The sequence below is a fragment of the Cibotium barometz genome, chromosome 24, assembly GCF_041138505.1.
Source record: "Cibotium barometz isolate CiBa-2024 chromosome 24, ASM4113850v1, whole genome shotgun sequence".
Lineage (NCBI taxonomy): Eukaryota > Viridiplantae > Streptophyta > Polypodiopsida > Cyatheales > Cibotiaceae > Cibotium > Cibotium barometz.
Window position 1 is genome coordinate 28,495,515 of NC_141069.1, and position 23,980 is coordinate 28,519,494.

The 23,980-nt window shown below is 43.7% G+C and overlaps 1 protein-coding gene across 1 annotated transcript in view; it reads left to right on the top strand.

Moving 5' to 3' along the window:
* Positions 1 to 1,746: 1,746 nt before the first annotated feature.
* The window catches only part of LOC147625119 (Rhodanese/Cell cycle control phosphatase superfamily protein), a 103,749-nt gene continuing 81,515 nt past the window's right edge, over positions 1,747 to 23,980 (top strand). The window contains exon 1 of the mRNA XM_086818390.1: positions 1,747 to 2,249. Within this exon, the coding sequence (XP_086674516.1) occupies positions 1,886 to 2,249 (364 nt within the window). The 5' untranslated portion in view covers positions 1,747 to 1,885. The remainder of the gene's footprint in view (positions 2,250 to 23,980) is intronic.

Sequence of the window (23,980 nt, forward strand, 5' to 3'; positions counted from 1 at the left end):
GTAGATATCTATAAAATAGATGAAATAAATATTTAATTAAATTTTTTATTAATATTCTTTAAATGTATTTATGATATTTTTTAACCCGTATTCGCTTGCATAGTTTAGAAGCTTTCCAATTAAATTTGCTGATATTGGAGCACCCTAAGAATACGGATCTACGTTTGAAAAATAAAAGCTTTGTTAGTTTATTTTTTTTAATATTTTAAAATTAAAATTCTTATCCTCTATTAAGCAACTTAAGTTTGTTGTAATATAGAAATTTTTTCCCATAATTCGTAATTTGAAATTTAAAAGCAATGTTGATATGAGGTTTAACAAATAATAAATTTATTATATTTTTTTATTTTTATATATTATTACTTTTACATTTTTATTCATTTTCTTGTCATCTCCAAGATTTCCTTATATACTACATTTTGTGTTGTATTTTCTTTGAGATTGTTTTTTTCTATTTCTATGTGTTCTTCTTTTAAGAAAATCTTTAAGTTATCTGATGATTTTTCTTGAGATAATGCAACATGTAATTGTCCATGAGTGAAGATGAGAGTTGATAGATATAATCCTAGGTTTGACAATGTTTGACCTTGTGATTTATTGTCATACAGAATGCCAATTTTATTAGAAATTGTCTTCTTCTTATTTCAAATAGAAGTTTAATCAGTTTTGGTACGAAAGTTATTCTTGGAATGAAAACTCTTTCTCTAATATTTGTTCTTGAAAATATATTATTTGGTGTTATTTTTTGTTTTTTTATGAAAATGTTAAATCATAGATATATAGTTATTCTTATTCAATGTTTTTACCTGTGATTATCTTTGCTTCTATTACTCTGCTATAAAATTCTTTGCATATTAGTCTTATTCCATTACAAAGTCCTTTTCTTAGATTTAAATTCCTAAGTAAAATCATTGGTGCATTTCTTTTCAGGCATAAATGGTGACTTGGGTATCCTCCAAGATTTAGACTGTTGAGATACTCAATTGTATATAAGAGAGAATTTTCTCCTTCTTTTGCTATTGAATCTGCACTAAGATATTCATGTTTTTCTCCGTGCATTGATTCAATTGCTATACTATTGATTTTGTCAACTTCTATATTTGTTGGTGCTAGGATAGCTCGATCTTTGAAAAATGATGAAAATTCTATATCATTAGTTATATCTTTATATAGCCAATGAATTATTTCATTTATTGTGTTATCTTGTAACAACATTTTGTCAGGAATTGTTATTGGTTGTTCAATACTTCCTCTATATGCTCCATTACCAATTTCAAGGATCGTTTTAATGAATTCTTGATTGTCATTGTTGTGAAAATTATGAAAAACTCACATGTTTTGTGATAGTTTTAATACTGTTATTGTTCTCCAAAGTTTGGAGTGACACAAAGATGCATTAACTACATCTTCATGGGTTCCTTTTGGAATTAATGGTAAGATTTGTCTAAAGTCTCCCCCCAAAAGCATAACCTTTCCTTCAAAAATGTGATTGCTTGACATTATATCCTTTAGTGTTCGATCTAGTGCCTCAACAGCATATCTGTGTGTCAGAGGAGCTTCATACCATATTATTAATTTTGTTTCTCTCAGAAGTTCAGCCAAATGACTATTTGTTACTATATTCAAATGTAATGGATCTTGAATGAGCTATTCGACCATTGGGTAGTAATAGAGAAGCAATACCTAAAGAAGTAGATAACATAATACCACACCTCACAGTGGGCCGGCACTCTCGTGTGTAACCAGCCTCAAATGAAAACTTGTGGTCAGAAGTGAATGCACACGTGTGTGGCTCCCGGTTGTTTTTGCCTACTTGGCTCCAAAGACCATCCACAGACGTTGCGAGGAGGAAAGGACGGCCTGCAAACGTTAGGTTGGGAAGAAGATGGTTGTGCTGGAAGGGGTGGGCGCGAGATGGGCGGTGGTTGCAGGAGGGGGAGGGGCTGACACCTTGGCAGTTTTGGGGAGGGGCAGGTCTTCAGCTTCCATGGCGTTCTGCAGTCACACGGTCCCGGTTGTGGCTATGGCGCAGCTCCAGCAGCAGCAGCAGCAGCAGGAGGAGGAGGGCGGTGGAAGGGGGCGCAGTCCTGGAGGCGCCAACCCTACCACCCGTGGCTGGTTCTACAACACCTTCGTCAAGGACAACACCATGGAGGCCAAGCTCAACAAGTTCAAAGCTGACTTGGCCGCCCGCAACGGCTACATAGGATCATGGTTCCAAGACTCCTTCAAATACACCGCTTGGGTTGGTACGTACACACTGCGCACGTATCGTGCAACACACAAGCTCTCTACCCTTGTCCGTACATGTACGAGCATTCCTCTCGTTTGTCTTGCATGTCCGTACACATTTCTTGCATACATGCTTGCAGCGCAAATCATGCACTCATGCATGAGCTTGATGATGGGCATTCCTTAGGATGAAGAGTCAGGTAAACAGTTTCCCCTTAAAGTCCATCAGGGCTCCATTTGGATATTTAATAAAGCTACATATTGGCTGTGTCACATCAATACTTAACTGCATTCAAGAACCTGGATTGCAGTCAATGTGTGTAGCCATGTTCTTGGAGGGTCTATTTTTTGAATTTTCATGTCCATTTCGCGCTTATCTGTGCATCAAGGGTAAAGAAAATTGAGCAATCAGGATGCTCCCAGATTACTATCAGTCAAATGCAGCCTCAGGGAAGACACACAAAATCAGAGGAGGAGTAAGCCAGTAAAATTACACAAAGATTAAGCCCCCAAAATCTCACAAGATCAGAGGAGGATTAAGCCAGTAAACTAGAAAATATCTTAGGAAATGCATGAAGTATTTTTAAGTAATTGTAGTGCTCAAACAAAATTAAAAAATGCATTGTATTCTAATAATGAACTGGTGAAATTCCTTGTAAGGTTCAAGCCCTGATGGAGACTTATGCAGGCCACTATGGTTTCATGCTGAGTCACATCAATGAAGGCTGCACGTCCATGAATACCTTCACCTTAGCTAACTTCTCACAAGTGATTCGGAGATCTTATGAGGAAAAAATGCTCATGTTTCTCCTTGTCCAAGAGTTTACTATGTCATGCTCTTTGTAGCTGACACCTCCAACAAGCAAGGCATCGATCATCTTCTTACATGACAAGCAGGCGATCTCCTCATCATTGGTGGTTTTCAAAGTGATTGTATCATGAACCACTGCTGGCTCGATTAAGTAAGCATGGATATTTAGGTGAGGATGTGTCTAGGATTTCGGATTATCAAAAAAGTATTTTGTGATGCCATTTAAATCCACAAATTCTGATGTCAAATTTGAGGATAAAGCAATGACACCATATACATTTCAATAGGAGCACATTGTTGAGCTGCGGTGTCATGGTTGCCATGTGAGTGCTTCCACGTAAGAGAACTGAGCAGGTTGTGATTTAGGGGCGGTTACAGGATATTGAGGGAAAAATGTCAAGGAGCAAAACAGAACTGGATCCTTTTTTTTTTGTGAGGATTGCATTGTTGGTGTTTTGTCTGTAAGCCTTGGATTGCTTCCACAGAAGCAGGTCTAAGTTACCAGGCCAACATAGCCATATTTTTCTTGTGTAATCATGTGATAAGCATAACTAGAGCCACAATCCCAAATATCAAAACCACAGGGCATCATAATCCCAGCATAATCAGCTCTTTAGAGATTAAAGATGGTTTCCACAGGGCATCAAGAGGGAAAATGTATGTGAATGGTTCTTAGCATATAATCATGTATGAAGAGTCGACTTTTAGGACAAGTTGAGTTATAGTATATCAGGTCATGATAGTGTTATAATTTTTATGTCATGATGATGTAAGCAACGTAAACTTTGACTAGGTCTTAAGAACTGTCTTAGACAGAGGGTTTAACCTACTTGTGCTTTTGGATAGAAGGGGATTATTGTGTTTCTTTCTGCCAGATTTTTACATCAACTCAAGCCCTTGATTTCTCAAAATGGCTGGGTACCTAGGGGAGAGGGGGTGGCCTAGCGTGCCATGAGACACTCAGACATGAGCTCATCAAGCCTGACTGGGACAACGCTTGATCACTTGTTCACTTGAGAGCACAATTTTTTTGTAGCTGTAGGAGATTCAAGACAGCTATTTGGTAGACACATCTTCTGCTCATATATAGGTGGCAGAAGATAACGCTTGATCACGTGCTCACTTGAGAGCACAAAGTTTTTTTGCAGCTGTAGGAGATGCAAGACAGCTATTTGGTGTACACATTTTCTGCTCATATGTAGGTGGCAGTTTCTATTTTTCTGGAGCTACATGTCAGCAAACCGCTACAATTCTTTTAGGGGAATGGCTACAGTTCCAACCCATTCACTATTATTGAAGAATTTTCAGGAGCCCTCATCCGACTCAGACTTGGTTGCAGCCAACTTAATCAGTGCATGACGGCAATGTAGAATTTATACTTGGCCCTTCGAAGAACAGTGAGATAGGTAATGTTGCAGCACATTGTAAGACCCCTCTTAAAGGATCTCTTGATACACAAGCTAAACATACATGATTAGAAGGGTGGAGGCAAACTCACCTCCCAACCGCAGATTCTATGCGGAATCTCCTCCAAGCTTGGGGCTAAGTTTCACTCCCTGCAAGCCAAGCGAGTCAGTCTTGGCATCCCATACCACTAGAGCTTGTTCTAAGGGACCCTCGGCAAGACCGCTTGTGAACTGCCATGTCCATGGCAGGAGTAAGGTTACTTTTTTTCAGGTACATACCGATTGTCAAGTATAATAGTATATCAACAATAATCCCCAAGTCACTTGTATAGTGACTATTGCCACCATAAATAATCATCCAACCATAAATAGCCAGTAATCATGGATTTTCAATAAAAATCAACCCTAGCCACCTGTTACTTTTTTTTTTCGGAAAGAGATTTCTATTAAGTATGAGAAAAACATACAACAATCACAGCTATAAGCCGGAAAAGAATAGGATCACCCCAATATGTAAGGTGATTTCAACCACTGAGGAGCATCATGATGCTATGTAAGACTTGTGGTACTAGAGGAAAAGAAGATGCCATGGTCCCACTCCCGCATAAATATCACGCGCTTCGCCTGTGCAGAACGAGAGGGCCCCTGAATGCGAGCCCAAGTAGCCATAAGAGTATGGATGATATCACCCCATATAGTACTAATGCACTGAGATCCAAAAATTTGGACACCCTCAATAGCCTCCGTGCATCTAGCTCTCCAGATCTACCATGCTGTAATACTGGCAACAATCTCCCAATTGGTGTCAATCCTCTGTTTGGGGGGTGTATAAGCAGAGTGAGGAACATCCTGCAATAAACCATGTTGGGCAATACCTCTATGAATGAAAATAGCAGAATCTGTACCACTGCCCTCATAAAAAAGCTGCGGACCGGATTGGGAGAGTCAAGCAACCGCCCCCCAAGTCACATGCATGGCTCGGCCACGTAATTTGCCCATAAGTTAGGATATATAATCCCAAATCTGCTTTGCAGTGCTGCATCCCCATAAACAATGTTGTACAGTCTCAGAATCTGCTGCACACCTAGGACAGGAAGGTGCTACACCGAAAACCGATCTCCACTGATTGGTGGGGAGACTACCATGTAAGAATAACCAAAAGAAATGAGAGATCTGCTCCTTCTGTATGAGTGCCAAAGTCTATGCCAATATCTGCACTGTATCACTGGAGAAATATCATAGCTCTCTCAATGAGGCCTGAGAGTAGGGATCCTATGCATCTGTCGAGTGAGGAGAAGCCTGGCATTCCGGACAGTGAAACTGGAAAAGGAAGGCTTTTCAAAGGATCGAAGGCATCAATCCACTCCCACTCTCCTGGATCCCACTGAAGATATCTGATAGGATTGCCACCATATAACCACAAACACCAAGAGCCACGAGTCACTATTTGAGGAGAAGGGTCAATGAACCAATGCTTCCCCGAACGACCAACAATCCTCATTGGACTAAGCCTAGTATCTGGGATGATCTCCTCCATACAACATCTTCTCAATCTCCCTCTAGGCATGATAAGAGTAAATGATGCAATCTGTAGCCTCTTGGCCCGGGAGAGCAATGACCTGCAGAGGTATGCCTATCCTCGAAAAAACTCCCAGCCAACTTGGATGATAGTCTCCATGAAAGGTCCCAGAAAGCCACTCATGCAGAATGGCTGCATCAATTTGATCAATACGAATGCCAGAGCCCGTAATGTCAAATCCCCATAGGATCACCTCGTAGAACGCTCCTGGTACAAGACTCGAAACCTGCAAACAAACCAAGCAAACGTGAAGGGGGTGCAAGCCTGACTCACCTCCCAACCTTGATAGCTGTGGGCAAGCCCACAAGTCTTGGCTGTCCCCATCGAGCCACGAGCTGAGCTAACTAGATGAACGTACCGACCAATCTCTACCTTGTGACGTTCCATACCGCCACGAAGCTACCCTCGCGGGCCTTGAGACTGCTGCCGGCCTCAGCTACATAAAGCAGGTGCACGTCTGCACTAGATCCAGGTTCCTGACCATAGAGCTCTCACAAAGACACGTGAGACTCTATGAACTAACGACTAACCTTGGCCACTCTTTTATAGGCTCTTGGCCGGTCATTGGGCGTCCACACTTGGGCGCCCGCCCATCCATACTTGGGTGCCCGCCCGTTAGTCTATCCCTAACTCAGCTCGCCAATCAGCCTTCCTAGCTCCAAGCTTCCCCAAACCTCGAAGCTAGTCTTGTGTGCGTGTAGCACACGGTAGATACACACTGTGCACATGACACCTAAGATGCTGAATGGATGCAGCTCTCCGATCCTCCGAAAGACTCTTAAAGGTCTTCCAAGCAAGAACTGTGTATGCACATCTTTCCCATCCTGACCACTGCATATAACGAGATGCACCAAGCGGCCGACCAGCCTCATCCCTAATGAGCTCGTTCCACATAATAGGTTGTCGGTCAGCCTCATCCAAAGACCTAGGAGGCCTTTGTAAAAAGATCTCATGCATCTCCATGCTCTTACAATGGCTGCAATAAGAGGGGAAGATGGTGCCCTGATATCAACCTCTGTGAACAAAAAACATGTGCTGGGCATCCAGTCTCTCGCGACCCTGGGTGTACATCCGGAAATCTAAGACAAGAAAAAATCCTTCCAAGGCTCAGAGCCTGGTAGGAAACCTCTGACCACAAGTTTGCAAAGCAACGCCCTGCACTGAACATCCGGATCGATAATATTCAAGCCCCCCATAACTGTGAGCCAAGCTACTCTGGCACGACTGTTTGAGGTGCCATCCAAACCCGACCAGAGAAAATTGCAGATCAATCTCTTCAATTGGCCAATGCATGTACGAGAGAAGCACCAACAAGAGACAATAAACCAAGCTGAGACAAGCAATACCTGATTAGCCACCAAAGCTCTGGAAGCTGAATCTAATCTCCTGGAGCTCCAATGGAGGAGCTTCTTCCGGATACTCATAAGTACCGGAGCAAACTGCTGTGCAGGAGAAATATCAATCCCAACTTGGCATCCCAAATATTTAGTAGTGCAAGTAAAACCAAGCTCTGCACCCCAAGCAACTCTCGGTGAATCACTAACCCAAAAACCAACAGATTTGTGCCAATTAATGAGTGCCCCGTGCCCCTGCTGCCAAATAGAACTCCTCTAGTGCTAACCAGAAGGAACATAAGCATATATGTGAAGCCTCTAAGAACATGGCTGTGTCATTAGCTAACTCAGAGTCAACCAATTCCTCTTGACTACAAAGAGGCAACGTCAATCCCGAAATACCAGTAGTGGAGCGGAGAAAGATGCTCATGGCCTCTGCAACTATGATATTTCAACTGGTAGTCCGAGGATCTCTATCCCCCACAATAGACTTGGGCATGCCATGATGTTTGAAAATCTGAGCTAAGAACAACTTTTCCATGTGCTTTGGCTTGATTGTTTTCCTCACAGGAATAAAGTGTGCCTGTTTGCTAAAACGATCTATAAGAGTCCATATAGCATCATTTCCATGTGCCGATTTCGGAAGATCCATAATGAAATCCATAGCAATGCTTTCCCATGGTTCTTGTGGAATGGGTAAGGGCTGAAGCAAACCAGGTGTCTTGTGTCTGTCAAACTCGACTTTCTGACACACTATGCACTCTCGCACATAAGCTTCAATATCCCTGCGTAGATCTGGCCAAAAGAAATATCTTTCCAAAGCCTGTGTAGTAGCCAGAATACCATGATGACCAACATATAGTGGAGCATGACACTCTTCCATAACCTTTTGGTGTAATTCATGCACTACACAAATACGATTCTGCATCATCAAAAACCCATCTCTAATCGAATAAGATGGGACAGCAGTACCATGATTCAAATCAGCCCAAATAAGCTGAAAATCTGTGTCCAAAGCATACATATATGGCATCCCTGATAAGTCCTGGTGGTAGGCGGTAGTTACGGCATGCACTTGTGGCCTGCGTGACAAAGCATCCGCCACCAAATTCTTCTTGCCTGGGGTATGCAAAATCTGAAAATGAAACATGGACAAGAGGTTTGCCCACCTTAGATTCTTTTCCGAGAGTTTAGGCTATGTAAGAAAGTGCCGTAAACTTTGGTGGTCTGTTTTTACCATAAATTCAGCCCCCAAAAGATAATGCTTCCATGTTTGAAGGGCATGAATAACGGCTAACAACTCTTTCTCATAAACCTGCAAATGCAATTCCGCATGTCGCAGGCGGCGGCTTTCAAAAGCCACTGCATGTCCCTCTTGGTTCAAAACAGCCCCCAAGCAATCTCCACATGCATCACACTCGACCACAAAAGGCCTATGCAAATTTGGAATAATAAGAACCGGCCCTAATATGATGGCATCCTTTAACTTTTGAAAAGCTGTCTTTTCAGGTTCCGACCAACGGAATGCTACTTTCTTCTTTGTTAGATCATGTAACGGTTCCGGATGCTAATCACTCTCCTTCACACTCCCAATGACTGAAATTCAGCAAAACAGCTCGCTTTATTGCTGTAATTTCTGGTCTTTTTTCTAAAAACCCTAATTTCAGCCCTCCTTTCTCAAGTTGAACCATAGGGGAAGCTTTCCCAAGGTTCCCTTCATCCTCTTGAAGACTTTTGTTGCGAACAAATGCGACAAATCGAGGATCTCAACACTTGAAGACTTCCGCTGTCATCGACTCTACTTGCTATTGGTAAGCTTTTATGCTTAAATATGGGAGCAAGTAGCAGGAGGGAGGAACCGGATTACAAGACCACATACCCTGTGTAGTGTTCTCTTGTCCTACATGCTCTCTTGCAGATTGTTGCTACCATGTGTTGGTGGAACAATAGAGAGCTGATGGTAGGGAACATGGGCACTTGAGAGGGTAGTGTGGATTGTAAGTCTACATCGACAACCACTTGTTTGCAATACTATATTCATATGCATTGGTATGGAAATTTGGTCAGAAATGCCCATGACACTATGTACTTGATTCTCCCAAGATCAATATACTTTATTTGAGGGAGGGGTCGGCCATTCCGGCTTATTGTGTGTCTCTTGTCAATTCAGCGATTTACTTCTTGTATTTGAGCAAGTGTCCATCAAATCTTAGTGTATTTAAGTGTATTGATTAGCATTGTGTTCAACCAAGCTACATTGGTATCAGAGCATACGGTTCTCTTTCACTTCTATCGGGAGAGACGATCACCGTGAACACTAGCTATCTCTACACTTAGAACATTATGGACACCTATACAATGAATGTTGGAGATGCTAACACAAGAGGCAAGGACAATGAAATGCATGCCTCCAATGCTTTACAGGATGAGCAAACTCATGTGGTGCATAATAGGGAACATGAATATGTGGGACAGTTATCCCGTGGCAAAGAGAAGATGCAGGAAGAAGAGTCCATAGTCTTGAGGGCTGAACTTACTCGTATGCAGGCTCCTCTCCATGCACAACAAGAAGAATTGAATCTCTACCGCGAGGATCCATTGGTATATGACCGTTTGAAGGCCAATAAAGCTGAATCTTATATGAATCATGCAATGGCAATGATTGCTTAAGAGTTGCACATGCAATCGAGGGATGCAGCATGTGCATACTTGGCTCGTACCGAGGATGCCTATGCAGAAAAGGCAACCATCCCACATGTCTTGGAATCCCCACAGGTGCCCGAACAAGAACTTATGTCTAAGAGGATGAATCTCCATGCTATGGGAGAGGAACAATCAGTGACTTCACGCCATCCCACATGCAGAAAAGGCAACCATCCCACATGTCTTGGAATCCCCACAGGTGCCCGAACAAGAACTTATGTCTAAGAGGATGAATCTCCATGCTATGGGAGAGGAACAATCAGTGACTTCACGCCATGCAAGAATACCTTATGTTGCCCATGAAGGATACAATGTTTATGGTGGTGGTCAAAATGTATGTTAAATGCCATTGCCAGCTGAAAATATGCATACACAACACATGTATCATGGGCTTCAATTTTCTGTTGGTGTAGGTATTCCGCGTATCTCTCATGTCACCCATGCCTTCCAGTATGCTCGTGAGGGAGAAACTATGGCTGAAAATGTATCAATGCATGTTGAGGGGCCAGCCATGCCTCATGCATACATGGCACATGTATCTATGCCTTATGCATCACCTTTTGGTCCTAAAATGATGGCAGTCACAGGGGCTGTCCCAATGGACAAACATGGGGGAAAACATGTTGAGATGCAAGCACATGCATCAAAGTCTCATGACTTCAAAGCGGAGACAAATATGTGAAGTTTGACGCATATCATGGGGAATATGATGCATCAAAGGCACTTGCTTTTATTGCCCAGTTTGATATTGCTTTTAGTGATGAGGATTTCACTCAGAAATCCATGATCCGGCATGTAAGCATGTTTATGAAAGGCACTGTTGCCCATTGGTGGTTCACGGAGAAGCTCTCACCGAATCCTGTTAGATCATGGGAAGAGTTCAAGGAGAGGTTCTATGCTCAATTCTTGCCTCCCAATGCATTGAATGAGATAACAATGAAGTGGGATTGGGTGAAGCAAAATGAGGGGGAATCGGTAAATGCATATGTACAAAAGTTTTGGAAAGTGCTTTTGGAGGTGTCTCCATTTATGCATGTCACCGAGGCGGAAAGGAGGAGAAGGTTTCAATCAGGATTGCAACCCGTGTAAAAGCGGGACTAAAAATGTATCTTGGTCATACCTTACACCAACTAATCGCAGCTGCCACCACCGCCACCGAGCAATTGGAACTCAAATTGAGTTGATCCAATAAGGCTAAACCCTCATTTCAAGGCAAAGAGAGGGTTGGCCAAAACCTGCAAAATAATGGACAGCCACCTAAAAAGGACCAAAACCAAGATAAAAATGGTCCAAAGGCAAAAATAACACTACCAAGAAGCGTCCCTTCAAACTGAGAGACTATGGTCTCACTCCGGAGTAGAAAAAGCAATATATGAGCGAGGGGAAATTCTTTACTTGTGATAGCACCGAGCATATTGCAAAGGCATGCCCAAACAAGAAGAAGCATGATAATGCAAATGTATCAAAGCCTAATGTGCATATGGTTCCGGATGTGCATGGCAACACTTCACATGATAGCAAAGATAGGGTTGTATGTAAAGCTTGGGGACAGCTCAAGGATCAGCCCGCTTTGTTCATGTTTAATGATTGTGCTTCTGAGAATTTCATATCCACACGGATGGAAACTGTTTTGGGTATTGAAGTGAAGGACATGGATCCTCAAATTGAAGTAGGGGCTGCCTTTGTTGGTAGAGAAGTGTAGGTCATGTCTATTTTTGGCAAGTTGCGCATACACATTCAAGGCTATGTGGATCATGAGGATTTTCTTGTGGCACCTTTTAATGGCTGTGATGTATTGCTTGGAAAGCCTTGGCATACACGTATTGATCCGTGCAAGGCTTACAAGACCAATAGGATCACCTTCATGCATAAAGGCCGAGAGCATGTAATTGATGCTGGTGAAGAGGGTGATACCATTTCCCTTGTATCTCATGTACAAATTAAGAAAGTAATGAAAAAGAGTGTTTTTGCGTACTTGATTTTTGTATGAGATCATGTTGAGGAAAATAATGTACATGTAAACACTCTTAGTAATGATAGGCTGAAATTTTTGCAAGATCACAATGATTGTTTTGTTGATGAGTTACCAAATGAGTTGTCACCCGTACGACCGGAAGATCATCGCATTGACCTCGTGTCGGGTAGCTCACCACCTAATAGGCCAGTCTATCGTGTAAGTGCATTCCAAAAAGAGGAGATCATGAAGCAGGTGAATGAGCTTCTTGAGAAGGGTTTGGTTCAGCCAAGCTCTTCTCCATATTGTTCACCGGTTCTCTTGGTTCAAAAGAAGGATGGATCCTTTCGTATGCGTGTGGATTATAGAGCTTTGAATAAGCTTACCATCAAGAATCGGTTTCCGATTCCACGCATAGACGACATCCTTGACAAGTTGGATGGATCGGCATGCTTTAGCCGAATTGATCTCAAGAGTGGATATCATCAAGTGTGTGTAGTGCCTGAGGATGTACACAAAATTATGCTTTAGCCGAATTGATCTCAAGAGTGGATATCATCAAGTGTGTGTAGTGCCTGAGGATGTACACAAAATTGCTTTCAGGACAGCATTTGGGCTTTATGAGTATCTTGTTATGCCTTTTGGTCTTACGAATACCCCGGCTACATTCAATAGAATGATGGATCGCATATTCCGTGGGTACAGGAAATTTACAGGTGTCTTCTTTGATGACATCCTTCTCGAAGACCGAAGAAGAGCATAGAGCTCATTTGGCCCATTGTTTTTGAAGAACTCCGTAAGCATAAACTCTTCATAAATGCAAAGAAGAGTGAGTTCTTCTTGTCAGAGATACATTATCTTGGGCATATTGTGTCCAAAGATGGAGTGTGGATGGATCCTACAAAGATTGATGCAATTCGGAATTAGCCCGAATTGAGTTCGTGCATGAGATCTGTAGTTTTCTTGGATTATGCTCTTACTACCACAGGTTTATTCGGCACTTTGCATGGATTGCTTCTCCTTTGCATGATTTGACAAAGAAGAAGGCCGTGTTCAAATGGACTAATGTAGAGAGGGATGCATTCCTCAAATTGAAAGATGCAACTACTCATGGTCCAGTGTTGATCATTCCGGATTTGCAAAAGCCTTTTAGTGTGGAATGTGATGCATCTGGAAATTGCATAGGAGCTATCCTTAATCAAGAGGGACATGCCATGGCTTATGAGAGCCGTAGATTGCATGATGCAGAGCTATCTCTTGGCATTTATGAGAGAGAGCTCTTGGCTGTAATTCATGCACTTACTATATGGAAACATTACCTTTTTGGGGCTGATTTCACTGTCAAGACAGATCACCAGAGTTTGAGGTATCTTCTTACCCAAACTAAGTTGTCAGAGAAGCATATGAGGATGGCCAATTTCCTCTATATGTTTCATTTTCAGATCTTGCGCACCCCAGGAAAGAAGAATGTAGTGGTAGATGCATTGTGACGAAAGCCGTATGTAGCAGCTATTTCGGTTGCCTCTCATGGGGACTTGTCTGCCATGCGTGATTTGTATCATACGGATGCTCATTTTTCCACTATTTGGGCTGATTTGATGGCTGGTCATGCACATGCCTCACATGTGATCAAAGAGGGTTATGAAAGATAATTGCCTATGTGTGGTGTTTGACATGAGGCAAAAGGTTTTGGATGAGTGCTGAAACCGGCCTTCAGAAATCTGACGGGCGGTGAAACAAACACTCGCACATAAAACACTTCAACGCCATTGAGGACCTAGAAAAGGAAAACAAACAGGGGGAGCTAGAGTGCTCCTGCAAACAGTACACGGACACCGATTGGGCCCAAATCGCAGTGGCGCCCCTTGCGGTATTTCTTTAATTGATTATAAGGGCTTTGATTACAATAAGGCTGGAAACTCAGCCGTCACAGTAGAACCCCTGAAGCCTGCAAAGAACCTGCATCATGGCTTCTTGTCCACTCGGCATCCACAAACAAGTACAGCCATTGTTCGCATCGAAAGGCTCTCTCACATTGAGTCTGCATACAGAAGCTTTCTCCCATGATCAAGGCTGCCACAACCATCCATAGCCTCTCACACTATGAACAGCATCACACCCTGACACATCCAGTGCTTCTGCATCACAACACAGACTCCCAAACTGTCTCTCAAAAGAGAACTCGTATCACAGGCACAGCATACCATACAGTCGACACACCTGTACTAACCCTCTCTACCTTCCAAGGGTATCCATCTCTGTCATGGATTCCTTGTCCCTTGTCCAATCAGTAGCAAGGCTGTACCATACATGTGTCCATTCCTGTACCTTCTGCCTGCATGTGACCTATCTCCTGGAGAAACCCAAAAACATGTTTCTTCGAGAAACCTACGACCTGTTTCCACATGGAACCCTTAGGCCTGTTTCCCTTTGAAACTTCTGTCCTATTTCCATACAGAACCATTCATGGCACCATTCAACAACAGCATACATCTAGTTACCTGTTCCCTCATGAAACATCTGGCAACATAGAGATGCCCATAACTGTAGGTCCCTCTGTTCCTTTCTAGCAGGAAGAAAACAATCTGCTCCATGAGCACGCAGCCATGCGAGCTTGCATCACTCCCATGTCAAGAAACATAACCAAGTGACCTGTACTTGCAGCCAGAAACCCAAGTACATTGCTGAATTTGCTATCAAACAAAAACAACCCATAAACAGTCCTCAAACTGATCTCAAAACAATCCCGAACCCAAAGCAAAGAGAAGCTGAAAGTTCCATCAGTTGAACGCCATCGACATGATGTCTATGTTCATGAAAAACCAGCCCCTCCTTTCTGTAAAAACACGGCGTCCTCCAAAAAGCACACACCTGGCCGCCTATGAGATACACTGCTGCCTGTACGATGCGCCTGCACCTGTCCGTACATGTCAACACCTGCAGTAGCCATACCAATGTACCTTGGTGATGTGCCGACTGTACCAGATGAGGCGCCACCTGCAGCTGTACGATACTGTACTGCCCTACCTGTACCTGCTGGACAGGACTGACGCTGCACACGCTGCACACGTGTGTACCTGCTGGACAGATCTGCGCCTGCGTCAGTTTGTTCAGGTCTGCACCTGCACCACAGCCGTACACTGTACCTGCACCACAGCCGTACACTGTACCTGCAGGCAGCAGCCGTACACTGTACTGCAGTCGTACAGATCCACATAGGCTCTTCTGTGCGCAGCCGAAAACCAGTAGCCAGTAAACATGTAGCCGCCTGTTCCGTACAGTACCCAGCCGCCTGTTCTGTACGACCAGCAGTTCTGTAGGGGTACTTTCCACGCAGGTGTGGTTCTCTTCTCCTCCACGCAGCCAACATGCACGCCTCCTCCCCAAAAGCAAGTGAGAGAGAAAAGAAGAGAGTCGTGGGCCTCCAAAAGTGGAGTAGCCTCTATAAATTGCTTAGGGATCTCCCAAGGTTTTAAAACCTTTAAAACTTAAATTTTTTGCCCACCAAAGGTTATAAAACCTTTTTAAATTAAAGTATCTTTGCCCCCTTCACACTTGGGGTTGTCCACACATGGGCTTCCTTTTTAACTCCAATCTGATGCCATTCACACTGTCCACCACGTCCCCGTGCACACCTGCATACTGTCCAGAGAAAAACACAGGGTCGTGACAAGTGCCATGCTCCTCCATATGCTGGTCATAGAGGCATAATGCCTACTACGCACATGATTGAGCGGTATTTCTTTTGGCCAGGTATGCGGAAGGACATAGAGGCACATGTACGTGCATGTATCACTTGTTAAAAGGTGAAATTTGATAGGCAAAAGGCACTAGGTTTGCTTCAGCCATTGCCTATTCCCACACAGCCATGGGAAAGTATTACAATGGATTTCATTATGGACTTGCCACGCACCCAACAGGGAAATGATGCAATTTGGACAATTGTAGACAGGAGGTTTAGCAAGCAAGCTCATTTCTTGCCGGTCAAAAAGACCATCAAAGCTGAGCATATGGTTAAAGTATATTTTGCACAAGTGTTCAAGCATCATGGAATGCCGAAGTCCATTGTGGGGGATAGAGATCCCAGGACTACAAGTCTCTTTTGGCAGGCCTTATTTGATAATATGGGCACCAAATTGGACTTTTCATCAGTTTATCACCCTCAAATGGATGGGCAAAGTGAGGCTGCAAATTCAGCCGTGTTGGATCTCCTGAAATGTTATGTGGCGGATCAGAAGTCTTCTTGGGAGAAGTACTTACCGCGTGTGGAATTTGCATACAATAACATGGTGCATGCATCTACGGGAAAGGCCCCGTTTGAGATTGTTTATGGTAAGGTGGTTTTGCCACCCATCCTTCGCAAAAAGGATGAGATATTTGCAGTTGATGAGTATGTAAGAGATTGTTTATGGTAAGGTGGTTTTGCCACCCATCCTTCGCAAAAAGGATGAGATATTTGCAGTTGATGAGTATGTAAGAGACTTGGATATTGCTTTTGTTTAAGTGCGGATAGCCATTGCGAGGTCACAAGACAAGCATAAAAAGGCTACCGACAAGCATAGAAGGCAATTGGATGTTAAAGAGAATGATTGGGTATTGCTGAAATTTGAGAAAGCAAGACTTGCAAAGAGGCCTGGCAAAGAGGGTGCATATCCTAAGCTTGCAACCGGATACTATGGGCCTTTTCGAGTGATCGAAAAAATCAATGAAGTGGCTTTCAGATTGGCATTACCTAGTCATTGGCACATACACAATGCTGTTCATGTGAGTCTCCTTCGCAAGTATGTAGGGCCGGAGCCCAGTGAAACGGTCATTGAGGATCCACCAAAAGTGGATGAGCTTGAGGAGATCTTGTAGCCAGAGCAGATTGTGTATCACAAGGAACGTAAGCTTGCTGCAGGCAAAGTTGTCAGGCGTTACCTTGTGAAGTTTAAGAACTATCTTCCCATTGATACTAAATGGGTAGATGAAGAGTTCTTCAGAGATTGCCCGCATGTGTTTCAGACATATTTGGATGCTTTTCAGCTGCCGACAATTGTTAGAAGCCGGGGGGGATGTCACCATTTGGCCACCCAATTGGTCCACCTGTGCTTTCGTATCATGTATGTACATTGGACTGGTGTCCATGGCAATTGTTTATGCCGGGGATTGATGCTACTCATGTGATACTGTGGACTTGGCTTTTTGTTGGGACTTGTGTCTCTGTGCGCATGCCCGGAAATGCTTGGTGGATTGGTGTTTCATTGGGTCTGGTACCTCGTGTACTTGCCTCGAGCACGTCTATTTTGGTATAGTCTCATGAACGGGGATTGTCCTTACCAATGCTGCATTGCATAGCATCTTTATGTGCTTGCTTGCAATTGAAATTGCATGTTGTTTTCATGCTTGCTTGACCAATGTGTAGTTCCGGGTAAGGGGACGCCTACCCTCGAACCGTGCGTGTGAAACTGTCTGCTGACGTGGTTATGTGGCGTGTGATAGGTGGTAAGTATTGGTCATAAACCTAGCCTTAGGAGTTAGCATTAATTTGTAAGTAAGTGTGTACACACTTCATTAAGTTTTGGGCGACCAAAACTTACTTATAAATTATGACCAGCCCGGTGTTCACACACACTAATGTCCCGAGGTGGACATAACCCAATGTCCACCGCCCAGACCTTATCCCCTTTGTACAAAGGGAGTAACCAACCATGTGTCCACTCTAGCTTGCTCCACAAAGCAACTGCCTGCCACCTACATTGGACAACTCACCACCTCACTCCTCCTCCTCTCTCTCTAGAGATTGGTGCCTCCTTCATGAGGATTGTTGGGCTGCATTTTTTGCACTTTTCTCTTTCCCAACTCCATTTCCAAGCTTACTAAGGTGTTTTTCAGGCTTCCAAGAGTGTTTCTGGATGCTAATCACTCTCCTACTTACACACTCCCAATGACTGAAATTCAGCAAAACAGCTCTCTTTATTGCTGTAATTTGGTCTTTTTGTTGAAAACCTTAATTTCAGCCCTCCTTTCTCAAGTTGAACCATAGGGGAAGCTTTCCCAAGGTTCCCTTCATCCTCTTGAAGACTTTTGTCACGAACAAATGCGACAAATCGAAGATCTCAACACTCCAAGGTCTTTCATCGCGAAGACTTCCGCTATCATCGACTCTACTTGCTATTGGTAAGCTTTTATGCTTAAATATGGGAGCAAGTAGCAGGAGGGAGGAACCGGATTACAAGACCACATACCCTGTGTAGTGTTCTCTTGTCCTGCGTGCTCTCTTGCAGATTGTTGTTACCATGTGTTGGTGGAACAATAGAGAGCAGATGGTAGGGAACATGGGCACTTGAGAGGGTAGTGTGGATTGCAAGTCTACATCGACAACCACTTTTTTGCAATACTGTATTCATATGCATTGGTATGGAAATCTGGTTAGAAATGCCCATGACACTATGTACTTGATTCTCCCAAGATCAATATACTTTATTTGAGAGAGGGGTCGGCCGTTCCGGCTCATTGTGTGTCTCTTGTCAATTCAGCAATTTACTTCTTGTATTTGAGCAAGTGTCCATCAAATCTTAGTGTATTTAAGTGTATTGATTAGCATTGTGTTCAACCAAGTTACACCATTCATGGTAGAGGTTGTTGGCATGAGGATGAAATTTGGAGGAGACCATCCACTCTTCTTTATTCATGGTCTAACAGGAGAAGGGATGCAGGATGTATTTATGCACGGTTAGACTGGTTTTATGTGGATGATTGGGTGCTCGACAGAGGGGGGGCATACTTTTATTGCTGCAGGCACCTCTAAATCGGATCATTGCCCAGTGGTTTTGCGCATTAGAGATCTGAGTCGCCATGGATTAGCACCCCATGTACGCATCCCTGATCATTTGTTTTCAGATGCACAGATATCACATCGTATGCTTGATATTTTGAGATCTCATGATTTCTCACAGGCCTCGCAAAGTCTGGCCTCTGCTCTCTGTAATATTAGTGAATTTTTTCACACGTGCCCTTTCGAAGAGGCAAGAGGCCTTGGATTTAGAAAGGGCTATTAGATGTAGACTGGTTGCCTTACAGAAAGAGCTCCAAGAAAGATCCTCATGCTCAATGGGTTGCAGATTCTTTATGTACTAGTAGGGTAGAGCTTCATCACTCTCTTGAGCAATGTACGGAGTACCGTTACCATGGCCATGAATCCTTTTGGACCCAGATGTGTGGCAGATGCAACAAACATCTCTTTGCTACTCACGGCCCATCTCATGCCAGAGATAGTGTCAGGTAGTTGTAGGATTCACATGGCACTCTTCATTCAGATCCTCTTATGGTTAGACAGATTGCCACTGATTTCTATCCCCAGCTTCTTAGTGCTGAGCCGCACTCTAAACTGAGACACAGGGCACAGAGGAAGGTTTGGAATGCATTGCCACATTTGATCACTGAGGAGATGCGTGCTGTTCTGGATGCCCCTTTTGTAGGAATTCCGTCATGCTCTTCATGCCTTACCTCAAGGTAAGTGTCCAGGGAAGGATGGCCTCTCCCTTGTTCTTTGGTCGGGTTTGGATGGCACCATAGACACTCGTGCCAAGGTAGCTTGGCTCATAGCTATTCAGCCCAGATGAGAGGGGGGCTGAGTATTATTGATCTGGATGTTTAGTGTAGATGAGAGGGAGGGCTGACTATTAATGATCCGGATGTTTAGTGTAGGGCGTTGCTCTGCAAACTTGTGGTCAGAGGTTTCCTACGAGGAACTGAGCCTTGGAAGGATTTTTTCTTGTCTCAGATTTTCAGATGTACACCCCGTGTTGGGAGAGATTGGCTGCCCACGGTTTTTGTTCACAGAGGCTGATATCAGGGCACCATCTTCCCCTCTTATTGCAGCCATTGTCAGAGCATGGAGAAGCATGAGACCTTTTTTACGACAAAGGCTTCCTAGGTCTTTGGATGAGGTTGATCGATAAACCTATTATGTGGAACGAGCTCATCAGGGATGAGGCTAGTCGGCCACTTGGTGCATCTCATTACATATAGTGGGCAGGATGGGAGAGATGTGCAATCAAAGTTCTTGCTTGGAAGACCTTTAAGAGTCTTCTGGAGGATCGGAGAGCTGCATCCATTCAGCATCTTAGGGGCTCTCGCATACGTATTGATCAAATTGATGCAGCTATTCTGCATGAGTGGCTCTCTGAGACCTTTCATGGAGACTATCATTCGAGTTGGCTGGGAGTCTTTTCGAGGATAGGCATACCTCTGCAGGTCATTGCTCTCCCGGGCCCGGAGGCTACAGATTGCATCATTCATTCTATCTTGCCTGGAGGGAGATTGAAGAGATTGTAGCATGGAGGGGATCATCCTAGATACTAGGCTTAGTCCAGTGACGATTGTTGGTCGTTCGGGGAAGCATTGGTTCATTGACCCTTTTCTTTAGATAGTGACTCATGGCTCTTGGTGTTTGTGGCTACTCAGTGGGATCCAGGAGAGTGGAAGCGGATTGATGCCTTCGATCCATTGAAAAGCCTTCCCTTTTTCAGTTTCATGGTCTGGAATGCCAGGCTTCTTCTCACTCGACATATGCATAGGATCCCTACTCTCGAGAGTTATGATATCTCTCTAGTGATATAGCGCAGATTTTGGCATAGGCTTTGGCATTCATACAGAAGGAGCTAGATCTCTCATTTCTTTTGGTTATTTTTACATAGTGGTCTCCCCACCAATCAGTGGAGATTGGTTTTTGGTGTAGCACCTACCTGTCCGAGATGTGTGGTAGATTCTGAGACTATATAGCATTGTTTATGGGATGCAGCAGTGCACAACATATTTGGGATTCTATAGCCCAACTTATGGGCAAATTGAGTGGCCATGCATGTGACTTGGGGGGCAGTTGCTTGGCTTTCCCAGTCTGGTCCACAGCTTTTCTACGAGGGCAATGGTATAGACTCTGCTATTTTCATTCGTAGAGGTATTGCCCAGCATGTTTTATTGCAGGATGTCCCTCACTCTAATTATACACCCCCCAAGATAGAGGATTGACATTAGTTGGGAGACTGTTGCCAGTATTATAGCATGTCAGATCTGGAGAGCTAGATGCAGGGAGGCTATTGAGGGTGTCTAGATTTTTGGGTCTCAGTGCATTAGTACTATATGGGGTGACATCATCCATACTCTCATGGCTACTTGGGCTCATATTCAAGGGTCTTCTCATTCTGCGTACGCAAAGTGCGTTATATTTATGGAGGAGTGGGACCATGGCATTTTCTTTTCCTCTAGTACTACAGGTCTCTCATGGCATCATGATGCTCCTCAGTGGTTTAAATCACCTTACATATTGGGGTGATTCTATTCTATTCCGGCTTATAGCCGTGATTGTTGTATGCCCTTTTCATACTTAATAGAAGTCTCTTTCTTGAAAAAAAAAAAACTTGACCATTGAGATGTATCTATAGCAGTCACAGGAAATGCCATTCCTTGTGGTTTGGAACAGTGGAACGGCGTTTCCTACTTGTGCGGAAAGCCGGAATGACTTGGAACGGCCGGTGACATGGCGGTTGAGTGGGAACGGCTGATGCCATTTCGAGAATGACGTTGCCGTTTCTAGAACAGCCGTTCCTTGTGATGGCCTAGCATGCAAGGATTGTCGTCCATCGATTAAAGGTACCTTTGAGATGCCAAAGGTGCCTAATATAGTACCTAAGGTACTAAAGTACCTTCAAACTGTACTTTCCCCAAGATAAGAAAAAAAAGGGCTGGTGTGTGTGCGCTCGCCGCTGGCCGCCCCTCTGTGGGATTGAATGGAGACTTGTCACTCGACTTCCTTCAAACTTCAAAGGTCATAGGCTTTACACAACAGTGACCAGTGTGCTCCTCATCACTTTCATCTTCTTCTCCTTCAATCATCAATCATTCAATGGCACCTAGAGCTTCAGGTAGCAAGTGGTCCAAGAAGCAAACTACTTGGTCATGGTGGGAAGACATGGACTCTGATGAGACATGCAAGTGGATGTGCCAGGAAATGTAAGTGGAGGTATTGCAAGCAAGCAAAGATAGGAGGTGCCAATTGTGTGCGAGCTCATTTGATGCATGAACCTTGCCATGATGTGGCTTTTTGCCGATCAGTTCCAACACAGAAGGAGGAGGAGTTACAGGAAAGGCTCAATGCATAGGTGTTTCGAGCTCCACCTCCAAGGTTTGCAGTTGTAAATCCCTCTTTTTTTGCTTCTAGTGCATCTAGTGGTACTTTATGCAACATAGGCTAGGAGTACTGGCTTTGCTCAGGGTAATCCTCTTGGGCCTTTGTTGTTCCCATGGCACCACCATCATGAGGTGGCCAAAGAACTATTCCTAGTTCATGGGATCCTCGGAAGCGAGAAGTTGTGGATGCTGCAGTGGCTAGGTTTTTCTTTCTTGATCACATTGCATTTAATGTGGCAAGATCACCATATTTCCAAGAGATGGTCCATGCAATTGCTGGATTTGGATCCACATATACTCCTCCATCATCAGAGACTTTGAAGACACTTTGCTGAAAAAGGCGAAAGAGACCATTGATGCATCATTAGAGAATATTGATGTTGGGTGGAAGAGAAATGTGGTCTCTTATATGGAGTGACTCTCGCTCTCGCACCATCCATGGTATTGTAGCTTATTCACGAGGTGGTGTGCATTTCTTATCCTCACATGATGCATTTGAAATAGGGAAGAGCTCCAATGTGCTTGTGGAGGAGTGGGCAAATGCTGTTGACACCACTGGTTGAGAACATGTGATTCAGGTCATACGAGATGGAGAAGCATTAAACAGAGCGGCAGGGGCAAAGTTGGAGTTGAGGTATCCCCATATCACATTCACTCCTTGTATCGCACATGGGCTGAATAAATTGCTGAAGGACATTGGGGATTTGCCATGGGTGGCACCTGTTCTTGAAAAAGGGAGAGAGATTGTCGGTTTTATCACTCGTCACCACCATATTCTCCTAGAGTTCATAAAGAGGTCTCCCCAAAAGATATCTTAAAATACTTTGAAACCCGCTTTGTCTACAATTTTATTATGTTGGAGAGGCTTCAAAAGGTGGAAAATGTTTTGCAACAGCTTGTGGTGAGTGATCAATGGATTAATTGGCCCATCTCTCGTTTAGTTATAGGTAGAGCATGCTACAGTAATGTGATTCATGATACATTTTTGGCTGATGTGGGCCATCTTAATGTTGTTGTGAAGCCCATCATTCACATATTAAGGATTGCGGATAGCAAGCAACCTTGCATTGGCAAGGTTTATGAGGGCATGGACAAGACGATAGAGCACATTAGAGAGGTGGAGCCTAATGAGGGAAGGCAAGAGGAGTTGAGAGTACTTTCCCATACTCGATGGGATAACTATCATTCACCTGTACATGCAGTTGGTTTTGTGCTAGATCCAAAGTTCTAGGGGTGCAGCCAAGAGACTGACGAGGAGGTCGTAGATGGTTAGGAGAAAGTATTGGGAAAATTGGTGCTAGATCCTTTTCAAAGGAGGTCTATCAAAGATCAATTATCAATTTATAGAAGTAGGCAAGGAAGATTTGGTTCAGCAGATGCGTAGAGAGATGGATGCAGTGTGGGTGTTGCTTTATGGTGGGAGGATTATGGAGCAGGGACTCCTGAGCTTCGTCTTGCCATTCATATTTTGAGCCAAGGAGCTAGTTCCTCTCCTATTGAGCAATTGTGGAGTGTATTTTGTCACATTGCCTCAAAGAAGTGGAACCGAATTGCTACACAAAGAAACAGTGATTTGGTTTATGTCTGCAAATCTGCGAGTACTTAGTTAGCTCTACAGTCTGGAGGCAGAGGGTTTCGTTGATGCCCACCCTTCTTCAGATTTAGATGATGATGCAGTGCATATGGACATGGACCATGATGATGAGATTGGGAGCTCTTCTAGAGCAATTGATGATGATTTAGTTGCTGATCTTGACATTTGATATTTGGGATTTGCTCATGCGCATTTTA